The 14,943-nt window shown below is 47.4% G+C and overlaps 1 protein-coding gene across 8 annotated transcripts in view; it reads right to left on the bottom strand.

Annotated features, from left to right (window-relative positions):
• The window catches only part of VPS13B (vacuolar protein sorting 13 homolog B), a 670,010-nt gene that overhangs the window by 10,878 nt on the left and 644,189 nt on the right, over positions 1-14,943 (bottom strand). For all 8 annotated transcript variants that reach the window (XM_036233309.1, XM_036233311.1, XM_036233312.1 and 5 more), the window contains 3 exons: positions 11,392-12,179; positions 7,140-7,316; positions 4,962-5,132 (listed from right to left, as the gene is read on the bottom strand). In XM_036233309.1, coding sequence (XP_036089202.1) covers positions 4,962-5,132; positions 7,140-7,316; positions 11,392-12,179 — 1,136 coding nt within the window. The remainder of the gene's footprint in view (positions 1-4,961; positions 5,133-7,139; positions 7,317-11,391; positions 12,180-14,943) is intronic.

The following is a 14,943-nucleotide window of genomic DNA, read 5'->3' as shown; positions in this document are numbered from 1 at the left end:
GTTTCTTCAGGTCAGTTGTAAAGGGAATGCTCTTCAAGGATTCCATTCCTCTAAATTTTGACAGAGCAATTTAAGTTTATGTATTGACAGGTTGAGAGTGACCTGAGGCGACAGGTCTCTTTCTCAGCCTAGACCAATGCTTCTCGAAACTTCTAAAGAAGTGATGCGGGAAGCGGAGGAAGCTGCTCACAGATGGCCCTGGCGGTCCTGGCTATGCGGCCGAGGGGTCATTGTTTCAGCGCTCCCAAGACACCCAACCCTGGTATCCAGGCTGGGGGGCTCGCCTCACATTTCCAGTCCGAGCAATCTGATGCTCTGCTCTCCATCTATGAGGTCGGGGATCAGAGCAGCTGGGAACTGGCCACACTGGAGGAGGTGGCTGATTTAATGAGTTCAAAGTGAATATCATTAAATCAAGGGATACTGATCTTATGATTTCATTATCTGATTTCTTTGACAGGTGTCCAGGCTGAAGAGTACGAAAACTGGAGTTAATAATTACAAATTCTTCAGTAAATTACATTACTGCCTGAACTTCTGGCAGAAATGTCTTTTCTCAAGTGCAGATTTCCATTAAACCTATTAAAACTGAGTTGGGAGGGGGCAGGTGGTTACTTCTCCGAGACTCTCTCTTCTCCCTTCAATGTGCCTGTGTGCGGGGCCTTGATGGCTGTGATTCTCCACCCGCATGGGCCTCTAACGTCCACCTGCCTCAGCACAAGCAGGTGAAGCAGTGAGACTGCCCTTTGATCTTCCACTTTTTCCAGCCACTGGTCACAGTTACTATGGCGTTGATAGATGAATTATTTGGGCAGCCTGAGAAATGGAAAGCCTGAACCTCATGACAAGGTGTTAGATTCTGAGAGGTAGAAGAGAAGCTGTCAGATCACCAGACCCGGGAGGGCGAGAGTGGGCCTGTCACACACACCGACACCTCACTGGTGACCAGGTGCGAGCCGGAGAACAGAGGCTGTGAGCGACCAGCAGTCATTCCGTGGTGTCTGCAGCCATGCCTTGGGAGAGGCAGCTTCTCCTGGGGCTTCAGAAGGCTCTCTTAGTAGTATAATCCAGCTAAATCCTACAACTGGTAAGTTATTTACTGTCATATACTCAAACTGCGCTCTATGGATTTAAGTCATGGAAACTGATCCCCAAACTTGTTTGTTGGCATCAGGCCCGCAGGGTGGGCGGCCACATGGAGACGGCTGTGATGTGATGAAGGAGGCGGGGAAGGAGGCGCGCACCTCGAGGGGCCCGCGGGCTCCCCGCGTGCTGGCCCAGGCGGACCCCGGGGCGGTGCTTCCTGGTCTAACCTTTGGTTGCGGGGGGCGGGCGGCTTTCTTTGAAGCAGGAGAACGAAAAGGGCTCCCCGTCACCAGCTCTGGGACTTGCTCCCCAGCCTCAGGCACAAGGCACGGTGCTGCGCGCCTGAGCTGTTCGAGTCCCCACGCGGTTATTTCGGTGCTGTCCTCACCTCACGGTGTAATTACATTCGGGGCCCTTTTAAAGCAAAGCACAACAGCAGAGGCACAGGCCGAAGCTGGGACCCCACGACACAGCTCCCCATTCCGGACAAACAAGACCCACACAGTGCGTCAGGTCTTCCAGCCTGAGGTCAGCTTTCAAGACCAGAACAGGCTGGCAGGCCGAGAAGGAAGGACTTCTGTTATTCCCAAGTTTCCTGCCGACTGCAAACCAGACTGCTCGCGGCTGCCAGTGGGATCGGGGGACTGCTCCTAGCACTGGCTCTTGGGGCATGACTCTTCACTCGCTCGCCCAAGGGAAAGCGTCCTGACTCATCCGGTAGAGGCCTATTTTGTTGGGGTCCCAAACGGCACCCGCGGAGTAGCCGACAAGGCAGAGGGGCGGCTGCTCGGAATCTCGAAATGCTTCCTCAGTCAGGCAGCGGCCCGAAGGAAGCGCGGGTCAGAGCAGCAAGGTCTGCCCTCCTGCCGGTGGCATTCATGAGAGAGACCACGTCTGGGAGGGAACGTGGGTGTCACTGTGACACAGCGCTCACACCCGCTCTCAGCACAGACTCCAGGGTGTAGTAGAAAGTGGGGTGCATGGGGAACGGATCCGGTGAATGTGGGTGAGCCTGATGCCCATGCTGCTGGCTAAACAGAACTGTTTCAAAAGCCGTCGCCTTCCGAAAACTGTGCTGGAGCTCATCCGAGCGCCTCGCGGCATCTTCCCGCGGCCTCTCTGCCACTGACGCTTCTTCGCTGACCTGCGGCGACGCGGCTGGGTATGGCAGCTGAAGACTTCCTTTGATTTTTCAAGTGCCTCGCAACACTCCAGTGTCTCCGTGAGGGCAAAGCCGCGTCAGAAAGGCCCACGAAGCCATACGCATTTGGGGGAAATGTGTTTTTCCCACCCTGGAACTTCCAATTGTTCAGTCTCCCCACATCCTGATTGTTTCCAGGCTTGGAGCCCTGTGTGGAGGGTGACGTGTGGGACGGCCCAGGCTCTTGTCCTAGCTGGAGTTCTGACCTAGGCCAGTCAGTTAACCTCATCCATGCCTAGGGCTTGAAGGGCAAATAACATGACATGTGAAAGAACTTTGATCAACCCTGACTGCCTTGTTCTTTAAATATATTTCTACTAACTGGGTGGTTAATGTTTCCGTCTTGTAAAGGAAGAAACTGAGGGACTAGCATTTTGATTTCACTAAGCATAGATTTCAAACTATTATATATGACTAGCTCTAGCTTCAAGTAGTCATTTAATTGCATTTGACACTTTTAAACATCATTTCTGGCAATGGATTAAATGGTGACAGGGTTGTACTCTGCCAGGTGAGGGGACTTGGGTAGTACTACTCCCTGTCTCTTCTTCCTGCCACACATAAGGTAGTTCTATGCCCAGACGTTCTGAGATGATGCAGTGAGTGTGTGGGATGCAGGGAGTTCTTACACTCTGAGAGGAAAGAAATCAGGTCTGGGCCAACTTTGAGATGCCCCCTGTGAACTACACTGTCTGAGGAGCACAGATGCGGATGTGCCGCTGGGGGCGGAGGCCACGTGGGCCCAGGGCCAGGCCAGTGTCTGCAGGTACAACCAGCAAACACTGAGGAGGACTTGGGTCATCCCCAGGGCTCCTAGGTTTTTGGAAATCACCAGAGACGCAGAAAGACTCCATGATTACAGCAAAGATCAAAGCTTTATAACTTTCTACCCTTTTAACAACGGGATCCAAGGCCCAAAGGGCGACATGGCAAAGGCACAATCATGGCTCCTCACAAAACTGATTTCCAGCATCCGGCACACTTTATACAGTGCCAGCCGGGAAGTGGGATGGGCTTCTCTGGGCAGGACGAAGATAGAGCAGTCAGGATGACAACGGCCACATGCCGGCCAGCGTGGGTCTCCTCTATAGCACTTGGAAGCTCTAAGAAGAGCTTGGATGGAGGTAGGAAAGCTCTCCTGCCCAGAGCAGAAGGCACAGAAGCCCACCTTCTTAGCAAAAAGAGATCCCACAGTCCCCAAACAATGACCTAAGGCTCCAAGATAAGCTCATTGTGACTTCCTGTGGTTATAGCAACTTAACCCGTTGGACTCAAACTAAAGCACTGAGGCGCTTGCCATTACTCACGTGACACCCTGTGAGATCAATCATCACTGATGGTTCCTTCATTATCATAATGATAAGTGCTGCCCACCAAACACGGGCCTGTGCCTGGCACACGACTGGCCACCATGCCCTCTAATAATGGTATTTCCAGCCCTAATTACGAAAGAGAAACCCAGCTCCAGAGCAGGTAGGAACTTCCTTGACGTCACATGGAAGGGACCTGGACACCTTCACCGGGTCTGCAGCTCCTGAGGAACGTGGCCCCAGCCCCGCACCAACCCTCTCCCCACCGCTGCCTCCCTTGTTCCTTACCCAGCAGTTTCAGCCCCAGGCCAACAGCCTCCCAATTTCCATGCATTATCAAATGACAGTGCCGCACACCACTGAATGTTATGACTTAAACCATTTCTAGTAACTTAACCTGCACTTGTAACATCTTACTACTTCCTTTCAGAGCCTCAGCTGGCTGCCTTGCAAGTTTAGGGGCTGTGTTTGGAACTGCAGCCTGGAGAAAGGACAAATCCTTTCAAGCTCATCTTTTCTGACCTCTGTTCTCTGCTTTGGGGCACTTTGATCTCTGTGAGATGCATACTCCTTCAGATGCAAGGCAGGCACGCTGCCAAGCAATACAGTTTTAAATTCCTCTGCAAACAAATAAACAAAAGATACCCTTGAAAGTCCTGCTCTGCAAAAGTTCAGCTCTGAAGCTTCCTTTTTATAGATTTTTCCAAAGCGACTTATTTTTCAGACATTTGTAATATTTGGAAATATCCATAGCAATCTTCATCTCTAACTATACCATCTGGCTGCTCGACAAACAATAATTACCCTGAGTCAGGCTGATCTGGCACTCTTAAAAAATCAAAAGGAAAAAGTGGGCTCTTCACTGAAGTTTACATGACAGTTGCAAGCTGCTCAAGTGCTTCTCAAACAAAAGCAGGCATCTGCGATTTCCCCGGTCTCCGTCTCGTAAAGGAGCCGGTGCTTCAGGTTTGCCTGATACTCACTTGAACAAGCAACCAGCCTATGCCGCTGCCCTTGTGTTGACACCCCCAGGCTCAGGGGGCCTCCTAAGGGATGATTCTTTTTTGGAGAGCCGCAAGGAGGCCAGAGACACATGTCGTACTAGAGGCAAAGGAAGGTGGAGCTTGGCATTTGCACAGGTGAGCCTCTGACAGAACAGAACGGCCCATCATAGCCACACCATGGTACTGGAAAGGGGGTCCTGTTCCAGAGCCTCACCGATTCAGGGCAGGAACCAGTGAGCGTGCCTTATCCTCCCTGAGCTTCAGTTTTGTTTACAGAAAAGATGTGAACTTCACGACCAGCCCCCGCCCTGCTGGCAGAGCCAGGGAAGACGTGAGCACACGGTCCCGGCAGCCCCTTACCAAGCAGGCTGATTCCCAGCCGGGACAGGCCTTGTCGGAGCCCCTCACCCAGGCTCTCTGGAAGCTGCCGCCGCCATTCCTCCTGTCGGCTGTAGTGCTCCTCATCGAGGGAGAGCCGGTCCATGTTCCGGGCTAGGCTCGTGGCCAGGTTGGTGATGGAGGTGAGGGTACCTGAGGGCACAAGAGCATGTGGGTTTGCTTCCTGGTCACTTATATCTTGGACCCCACAGAAATGGTCCCTGGAAGGCTGTGGCAGAGGTGAGAGGGGCGGTGGAAGCACATCTGTGCTTTCTAGACATGTCCAGAGGCTGAGAGAAGCTGACTGCCTCTTGGGCATGTGAAGCAACGGCATTAAGAAAACAAGGTGAAGGTTAACACTTGCTTATGACGGTGATGGCACGCCTCAAAAGGGGTAGGAGGAGTGTTTCTGTCACCAGAAAAATCCCTAGAGCTTCACATGAAACTATCATTCACTACCTTTTGATTGCCAAGGCCTGGCTAAAACACAGTTTTGAAGTCCTCATTGAGGCCCAGTTTTGAAAGTTAAAATATGCCTGTTCTGATTTTAAAGGTTAAGGTTAGTTGCTGAATTTTAGGCAGATTGTAAAGAAATGTTTCTACTTAAAAATTATTTACTCCTTATTACCTCAGTCATAGTAAAGGGAGAACATGAACTTTATTATCAGATATTCTGAGAAAATAATTATCGCGCCATAGAGAATATGTTTCAATTTAATATTCGTGATATTCATTGAAAAAAAGCAAGGACAACAAAAGGAGTAAATCATGTAAAAGCCATGATTCTGTTTTTTCCTAAGAAAGGCTATTTCAGCATCTTGCTCAAAATATTCATAATCTCCTCTAGCAAGTCTGCATAGATCTCAATGAACAAAATGTAGACATCAGTGGACACATTCCTGAAGCTAATTAATTAGCTCATCTGTTATGGATGTCCAGTTTCAAGAAATGGGAGATGTTTTTTCAGCTGCATCTTTACCAGTAATCTGAAAAGACAGAAACAAACAAACAAGCAAAGCCATGCGCACACACAAAGACAGACACACACACACCAACAAACCAAATGGGCTTTGCTAAGAGGAGAGAACAAGTGTAAAAAACAGTGAATCAGCAGGCTAAAAGCACCGATGGAGTTCAATTTAGCAGGTGTTGGTTGTCTTATTTTAAAATAAAAACAGCAGAACCACAAATATTTAAGTGTCAGGAGTGAGAGGTCCACCAGCGACTCACGTGTGAGTCCTGCAGCTCGGCGCACAGGCCTCCTTGATGGCCGGGGCCGGGGGGGCTGTCCCGTCACTGTCCAGGGCATTGGGTTCCTGCTCCTGCTCCTCTCTTGCTAGCCCCTTCTATGGATTATGGGTTTTCCTATTTCAAGCTCAAGTCTTTTTGCGGCCTTCTAGAGACTTCTATAACCTGTCCACTCATAACAGTTGCAGCACTGTTGTCAGCAAAAGCCTCTTATGGGGCAGAATCCCTTTGTCCTGATTTCCCTGCCTCCTGCCGAGAAGAAAAGGGGACTCAGACCGCCCTTGTTAGCCTCCCTTGTTAGCCTCCCGGGTCACTGCCAACCTGACCAAAATATTGTCAAGCAAACACACACACAGACAAAACTAAAACACTCCTTGCACAGGGCAGCAGTGTGGCTTCTGTGCCTGCTGACCTGTCTGAGCCACAAGATGGCACTGTTTACGCAGCGCGCTAGAGGAAAGCAGGCTGACTCCAAATTGGCTTCCACGTCAAAATGTATCCATATCCTTACAAAAGTTATGACAACTGTATCTACATTAAAAAAAATATGATGAGGCAACACAGTGTAGGATTTCTGATGTTTAGCAGAAGTCCTGAACACCTTTAATATTTCTGTATTTATCACATGGAATAACAGTTGAGCCAATCCTTGTTTTCCCAGTGGGAGGTTTAAAATTCTGAAGTTTCTGAAACATTTTCACACACTACACAGGCAAGCAGCGATCTGTTTAAAACATAAGACATTATATATGAGCTTTGTTACAAATCCAACATTTCACTGCAAGCTAACACGCCAAACAAAGCTCGCGGCAAACTTAGTGCATTTAAAACTTTAACACGTTCTTTAAAAATAAAAAAGTAAGACAGGAAGGAATGGAAATAAGGCATGATTACAGGAACCAGAAGAGCTACCTTTGGAAATGTGCTTTACGAATGATGTCGTCCCTCTGGAAACACCACTCACAAAGGCTCCTGGGCCTCGCGTGAGCCCCTCGTATGGGAGCCTGAAGAAGTCGGCGACGCCGTTGCCGATGCTTCGCACCAGGCTTGCTGGGCTGCCGAGGATTTCCAGAGAGCCAACCACCCAGCCTGCAAGGGACCGAAGGGAAGGGTTACTGAAACCTTCAACATTTGGGAAAAGTGACCCGTTTTCTCTGCAATTCATTTTTCACACTAGAATTGAGAATGTAATAAGCTCTTTTGGAGAAAAATATGGGAAATAACTCATTCACTGTGAATTCAGATGTGGCAAACTTTCATACTTTATAAATCAAAGTGATCCTTTTGGCAGCCTCACAAATAGCTTTAATATGACTTCCCTGCTGGAGCCTCCCCTATTCCTGCTGAAAGGGATGCATGTGCAGGGGGACACACGCTCCCTCCACCCAAGGAAAGGCGGTCCCTCGGGCTGCAGGTGTCTGCAGGCTGGGACGTTATCTTTAAAGCTCCTTCGGGCACAGAGGCACCAGGATAAGGAGATGCCTGGTCTAGGGAGGAGGCCAGATGCTAAATGGGGTGTTACAAAGGGGATGCAAGTTCTGACAAGGATGGAGAGCTTATTTTTAATCTTTCCCACTCCTACCAAGTTGAGTACTTCCCTTTGGAGCAGAGCTGGAGCCAGACAAATGTCTCCTCTTCAACCCCAGGTTCCAGTTGTGTAAACTTGGTGACATGGACATACTGATGAGGTTAGCGAAGAGGGGGGTGTTCCCTGTGAATGTCCCTGGAGGTGACCTTGGGATCTGGTTTCCTATTTGAGCTGAGGCTTGCCAGGAGCTGGGCTGCTCAGGGGCCTGGCTGCTGTGTGCATTGCCTCGTGGGAATGTGGCTGTGGGGTGGACTAGGCAAAGGCTTCCCTTCACCTTCCTCCCTTGGGGTGGGGGAATTGGGGTCCTCACCAGAGAACTAGGGAGGAGCATTTTGAACAGGTGACTTCCCCAGCCTAGGCTGAGGGCTGTAATGGGGAGGCTGTGGGGACAGAACCTGTGTGGGAGCTAATCCTGTCTCACCAGTAGGTTCTTGGAGCACAGGCCTGTGACAGAGATTCCAAGTCACTGATCCCAGAGGGTAGGGATGCTGTGGGTGCAAAGCCTAGCCAGAGCCCAAAAGGTTCTCAGGCCCAGCCCTTAGAGAGAGGGACATTCTTAAAATCTCAGCCAACCCTCTTCTCTGGAACATTAGGAAGATAATACTATGGTTTAGGTTGAAAGAGGGAATACTTTTCAGAAGATGAATGGGAGAATTATAAATGGAAGGGACTATGGGTGCCAGGCACTCAACTTATTTCTCACAGACAACTGTTCAAGAAACGTAGTATTACTTCCCCTTAAATAAATTCAGATTAGCTAATGACTGAGCCTCTCCCTGGGGTCAGGCACTGTGCTGGGCACAGGGGACAGAGGAGACTCTGACATGGTACAAGCCTGTCTCCACCATCTCCCAGGGGGACAGCAAAAGGAGGAAACTAGCTCAGAGGTAAGCCAATTGCTCATAATACTCCTGGTGGTTAGACTCGTGGGCTGGGTTTTCAACCCAGGTTTACGGGATTCCAAAGCCCCTTCCACCCGCCCACCTTTCTGTGAGCTCAGGCTGCAATGAGTAGGAAGGGTTCCATGGAAGTTTGTAGAATATTGTTCCTTGGGGGGCGCTCTGTGGAGGCAGATACCCTTTAGCCTAGAATATTTTGTAAGGTTCCACCTGGAGGCAGAAGGTTGGTCTCGAAACATCTTAATTCTCCTTCTCTCCAAAGATGCCACATAGAAATAGAGAGTAGCTACTGTCAGACAGACATCCATCCCTCTACGATGCACCCACTGAGGCCAGCATAGAGGGCACAGAGTGGCTGGAAATAGCCCATCCAGCTCCCCCAGCCACATGAAGGTGGGGGAGGGATCGGGGGTGGGATCTCCTGGATTAGGGCCACTACATGGTGGAGGGCTATGCGCGGACCAGCGCTACTGAGCGCTATGGCATCTGAGCTGGCCAGAAGAGGGCAGAAAGTATCCCAGGGCACTCCTTTAAGTATTTTCCTCCAAAAGCAAATATATCCTTACCTAACTTGGGAGTTTTGTTGAACAGGGGTGTCTGTCTGGCTTCCCATCAGACTGAGACTCGGGGGTAGAAAGAGACCCTAGGAAATTATAAAGCCCACATTCTTTCCTTCAAATAGGGTTAGTTACTCATTTCTAATTACTGTTTCTTTATTTTTAAAACCTCTTCAAGGTGAATCCACAAACTCTGCTAGAAAGGAGGTCAGGGTATTTGGACCATCCTAGTCAGGAACCCGCTCATTAAGTCCAAGGACCCAGGGAATCTTGGACCACGGGAGATGGAGATACAACTTGTTGGCGCCTGGCCAGCCCTCTTTCTTCTTCTATGGGAATGCCAGTGCATTCCTTTTAAGTGGGATGGTAACTCAGGGTCGGCAACCTCCTACCATCTTATGTCCAATTCTTTTAATCACTGCTTTCCTCCAGATACTCTTCAGATTGTCATTTTTTGTGTGTGTGTGAATTCCCAACAAGCTCTAAAAACTTGGCCTTCTATATTAGAATTTCTTGTCTCAGCATATAATGAGGTTAACACAACAGCTTAGAGGATTTTTAGGTGGATTACAAAAAAAATCCAAACAGACTGTTCTTGTGAAAGCTCATTAAAAACATAAAACAAAACAAAGAGAGATCATTTTTAGCACACAGGCTGTAGGGACATGGTTCCTTGGTGCCATCGCTGAAATTTCTCTGCCAGCTCATTATACAGACGGGTACTCGCCACACCTCTGCGTCATGTGGGTACTGGTGTGAGGCTTACTTTACTCCCCACTCCAAGTCAGAGCTTGGTAACCCACACGCCTGCTTCTTATGTTAAAAGCAAAAACTTCCTGAAAGGGTTGGTTTCTGAAACTGTTTATAAATATACCAGTCTATTAAATTTGAAATGTTAACTGCTTATTCTTAAATGATTTCTTAGCAAGAGGGAAATATTTCTTCTTTGTTGTGCAAGCTATAAAAAAACAACGGTTCAGGCAGGGTCTTCCCCAGATCTTGTCATTTTTAGTTAAGAGTTCTGGGTAGCCCTATTAACTCTGAATTTCATTATGGAGAAAATATAATCTTACCACATGGCAACAACATGCGTCATTCACTGCTACAATGTTAATCTTCTACTGGCAGGCGTTGGCCAAGCCAAGTACAATGTTACAAAGGTTCTCTCTGGTGTTACTTTCCAAAAGTAAGACTTCAGTGTTCTGTACTGGAAAGCACTCACAACCAGCTCCGGCTGCTGTTTGTAGCTTGAATTCATAGGAACACAAGGAGCCAGATTATCAAACGGAAACTGCTTTAGAGTGAATTTAGGTCAAGAACGTGTACTTTGAAGCTGAGGACCACAGAGTATTGTGAGACAACTTGGTCCCCAAAACTCAACTTTTAGCACACCGTCCTCCCCATACCACGTTTTATACACATATTCAAACCATGCACGCTGCAGACTTTTCCAGCTTAGGTCTGCAGAGGCTGAGACACCGATAGCTTTCTCTTCTGGTTCTGTCTAGACACGGAAGGCTGCACTGGGGGGCGGGGAGGGGGGGTAGAAGGCTCTTTATGCATCTCACGAGCAAACAAATCCTCTGAATTGCTCACCTACAGCTATTCATGAAGGACTATAATGAAGAAAGCTAACAACCTAGAACTGGATTTCTTTTAGGCCCAGGCGCTGAGGGCCTGAGCTGCTTTTCCTGGCTGCGCTGGCATGCTATTATAGAGCCTTGTACCTACAAGGCGCCAAAAGTGTTTGCTAAATGGAATCATAATTCTAAGTTATAGAACAGCAAACATACCGGCCACCATTGCTTGAGTTTACTAAGTGCCAAGAAAAATTCAGGGCACTTTATATACTTTCATTTTATCCTCTCAAAAATCTTAACAACCTATTTTATAGATGAGGAAACTGAGACTTGGGGAGGTCCAATAGTTTGCCCCAGGCCTTACAGCTAGTGGTGGCAGAGTCTAGATCTAAATCCACGGCTGTCGAATTGCAAAGCCCATCTCTTCACTTCTCACTGTTCTAGCTTCCTAAGTCTTGAGGTCGGTAAGGCACGGCCCCCAAGCATTTCCTTTTTTGCCCAGGCTCTTGCTCATCACAGACCCTCAGCTGGTGTCCTCACCTGCTCTGAAAAGAGCCCCCGCGGCATAGTGCATGGCCAGGGCATGGACCAGCTGCCTGGCCGTGGTGAAAACGGGTCCCCTTTCGAACACGGAGAAGGAGAGCGGAGTGTGGTCGGAGGCTATGTAGAGCTTGAGGGAAGCATGGATGCTGACGAGGAGACTCACTGGCTGTATCACCAGTTTCCGTAACTTCACGGGATTCGCCAGGGCCCTGGCGTGCTGTCTGACCTGCACTGGCAACGTCTGCGTGCCGCCCTGGAGCGCCGCTCGGTGGCCGTCCCGGTTGCTGTTAGGGAGGTAAGTCTCAAACAAAGTTTTGATGTAGTATACAAATGTGTCTTCCACATACAACCGGGCAGGTTTCAATTCAAAGCTGCACTCGTGAATGTCAAATAAGAAGCTCTCGCCCTCATTTAAGGTGAGGCAAAGTTTGATAAAACAGTTTTCCTTGTATTCTTCCAAATCTCTGCTGGATGCAAGGAGATTCTGCATTTTGGAACAATGAGTAGGTTCCGTTTTCTCTCCCTGGCAGACCAAGACGGCGAAGTGGAAACTGGACTTGTTGTACAGCTGGTTGTCCAACTGCAGGTCCCTACAGTAGAGCCCCACACGGTAAAGCGGAAGCAGCGCCGTGGCGGGCTCCTCCCCAGGGGCCAGCTGGAGGAAAACACTGTCCAGCGTGAGTCGCAGAAGTTCAGATGATGCTTTGTGGTGGGTGAGCTCATCAAACACTGCCAAGCTCAATTGAGTGATGAACATTTTAAATGTCACAATCTTCTCCAGAGTTCTAGAGGAGAAAAGCAAAGAGCGTTAGTCTCCCCCTGCTTTTCTTTTTTCTTTCTTTCTTTTTCTTTCTTTTCTTTTCTTTTCTTTTCTTTTCTTTTCTTTTCTTTTCTTTTCTTTTCTTTTCTTTTCTTTCTTTCTCTCTCTCTCTCTCTCTCTCTCTCTCTCTCTCTCTTTCTTTTCTTCTTCTTTTTTTTTTAATGACAGTGCCTTATTAAACACCACCTGATGTCCCATCAGATTCTCATAAGAAATAAATTAGAACTCAACTTTTAGTATAACATGTCTGGACAGAGCCAGTCCTACTCCACGGCATTGGGAATGCTCCCAGAGGGACTATTACAAGTTCTTGTCATGTTTCTCTACGTGTTTCCCTTATCAACACCAGATTTTTACTCCAAAACCCCTCTAGCCTTTGTGTGCTAATCCTCTACCACAATCATCGCAAGGCAGAAAGATGTAATAAAATAACCAAGACTCCTGAAACTGGAAAAGTAAAGCAAGCAGCAGAAAGCTTACCGCGAGCTCCCACCGCGCAGCCCGTCGCCGGCCCCCCACCCCGCTCGCCGTTCCTAGAGCTCAGCTGTGCGCGTCGATCTGGGCGCTAAATCACGCTGCTCTCACCTCCCTCCTCAAGGTTATCCCTCATTTTTCATCGTTCCTAGCAGCTTATAAACATGCTGTATTTTTCCTATCTTAAAAAAAATCCCTCTTGGAATTCTGCTACCTCCCCTAGCTACCTCTCGTTTTTCTGATCCCTCTTACATTAAGACTCCAAAGCGTGTTCCATACACATCGTCTGCTAGTCCTCTCCTTCCGTTCTCTCTTAACCTTGCTCCACACGGGCTTCTGCTCCCCGCCAGTGAACCAAAGCAACTCTCTCCAAGGCACCAGTGACTTGTGTGTGGCCAAATCGAACGATGGACTTTCAGTTTGGGGCTTGCTCGACCTAGAAAGGCGTAATTCCCTCCTGCTGGAAATACGTTCTGTCCCCGCTCGGATCCTCTACCTGTGGTCACTCACTCTCAGTCACCTATGTGACTCTATCCTTTTCTCCCAGAGAAGTGAAGGTGCCCAAGACTAAGCCCTTCGTCCTCTTCTCCATCTCCACTTGCTCCCCTTGAAGACCACGTTCGGTCTCAGGCTTGAGGAGCCGTCTACATGCTGATAATTTCCAAAGTCACTTCATTAGCCTGGAACTGCCCTGCCCTGAACTCCAATCTCATCTATGTAACTGCCTAGCTGCACAATGACTCGTATGTCTAAAAGACACTCAACTTGTCATGTCTGTAATCAAACTCTTGATCAAACCTACATATAGTCTTTCCCAACTCGGTTAATGGTTACCGCATTCTACCAGTTGCTAGGCTTCTTCTTGATATCTCTGTTTTCAATCCTTATCCAGTGCATCAGGAAAATCCCATGGGCTTTTCCTTAAAAGGATATCCAGAAACTAACTATTTCTTATTACCACTCCCACTCACAGCACCACAGTCTAAACTATTGGCATCTCTACTGTGAATAACTGTAATCATCTCCTGAGTAGTCCCCAGCTTCTACCTTTGCTTCTATACAGTCTATTTCGACAGAGCAGTCAACGATCATCTAAAAAATTTAGGTCACATCATGTAACTTCTGTATTCAAATTGCTCCAAAGACTTTCTCGTTTCACTCAGAATCAAAACTAAGCCCTACGCATTGTGCTCCTTTCTTCTGACCTTACCTCTGACCACTACGTTCACTCTCACCTACTCCGCTGGGCTCACACTGGCCCCTTCCCTGCTTCTCTGCCATGCCAGGCACACTGCTTCAGACCTCTGAACAGGCAGTGCCCTCTGTCCGGAAAGCTCTTCCTTTAGATTACATTACTAGATTACATTACTAATCTGCTTTCAGGTCTGTGCTCAAATGTTAACTTTTTGGTGAGGCTTACTTACACTAGTTTTTAAAAACGATATTCTCTCCATCCCTATGCCCTGGCACTCCTAGTCTTTCTTATGGGGCTCTGTTTTTATATCTGCAGAATGACAACCTTTACATTTTATTATAATAAAACAAGTTTAGATTTATGATTACCACAGAATCTTTTTTAAATGTTTTATTTTGTCCTCCCATTCTATGCCTATGAGAATGTGGTTTCCCCAGGAGCCGGGATTTTGGACTTTTTATTCACTGATGTATTGCTATCCTAAGACAGCACCAGACATCCAGTAAGCACTTGACAAAATGTTTGTTGAATAAACAAATTCTGTTTTACTATTATTTTTTTACAAACACTTCTGGGTAAAGAAAACATTCTACCTAGCCTTGTTGAAAATATTATAAATTCACATTAATAATAAATTGACAGGGTCCAAATTAATGGCTTCCTAACCATGTATGAAAAGAACCCTTTTTAAAAAAGGGCTTAAACAAATGTATAAAAGTTGGCATCATTATTGTATATTGTTAAAATTAATAACAATAATAAATGTTTATGATTACAAAAATTAACTTTTACTGAGGAAAATAAAATACAGAAAATCATTAAATAATAATCACTTATAACCTCATATCAAGTTTTTTTTCTTTTCTTTTCAGGCTTATTTCTAGGTATGTTTTCTCTGTCTGTGTGTAAATGTGTGTGTACGTGTATTTATGTATGTATATGTACATATGACACATAACTAGGGTTGTATTTATATACTCAATTTTATATTCCGTTTTCTCCATTTTAGGTTTCTCATACATGTTTTTCTGTTCCACTATAATCCTCTAAGCCTATTTTC

Source organism: Rousettus aegyptiacus, unplaced genomic scaffold, assembly GCF_014176215.1.
Source record: "Rousettus aegyptiacus isolate mRouAeg1 unplaced genomic scaffold, mRouAeg1.p scaffold_m13_p_15, whole genome shotgun sequence".
Classification (NCBI taxonomy): Eukaryota; Metazoa; Chordata; class Mammalia; order Chiroptera; family Pteropodidae; genus Rousettus; species Rousettus aegyptiacus.
This window is presented reverse-complemented; position numbering and strand designations above follow the sequence as displayed.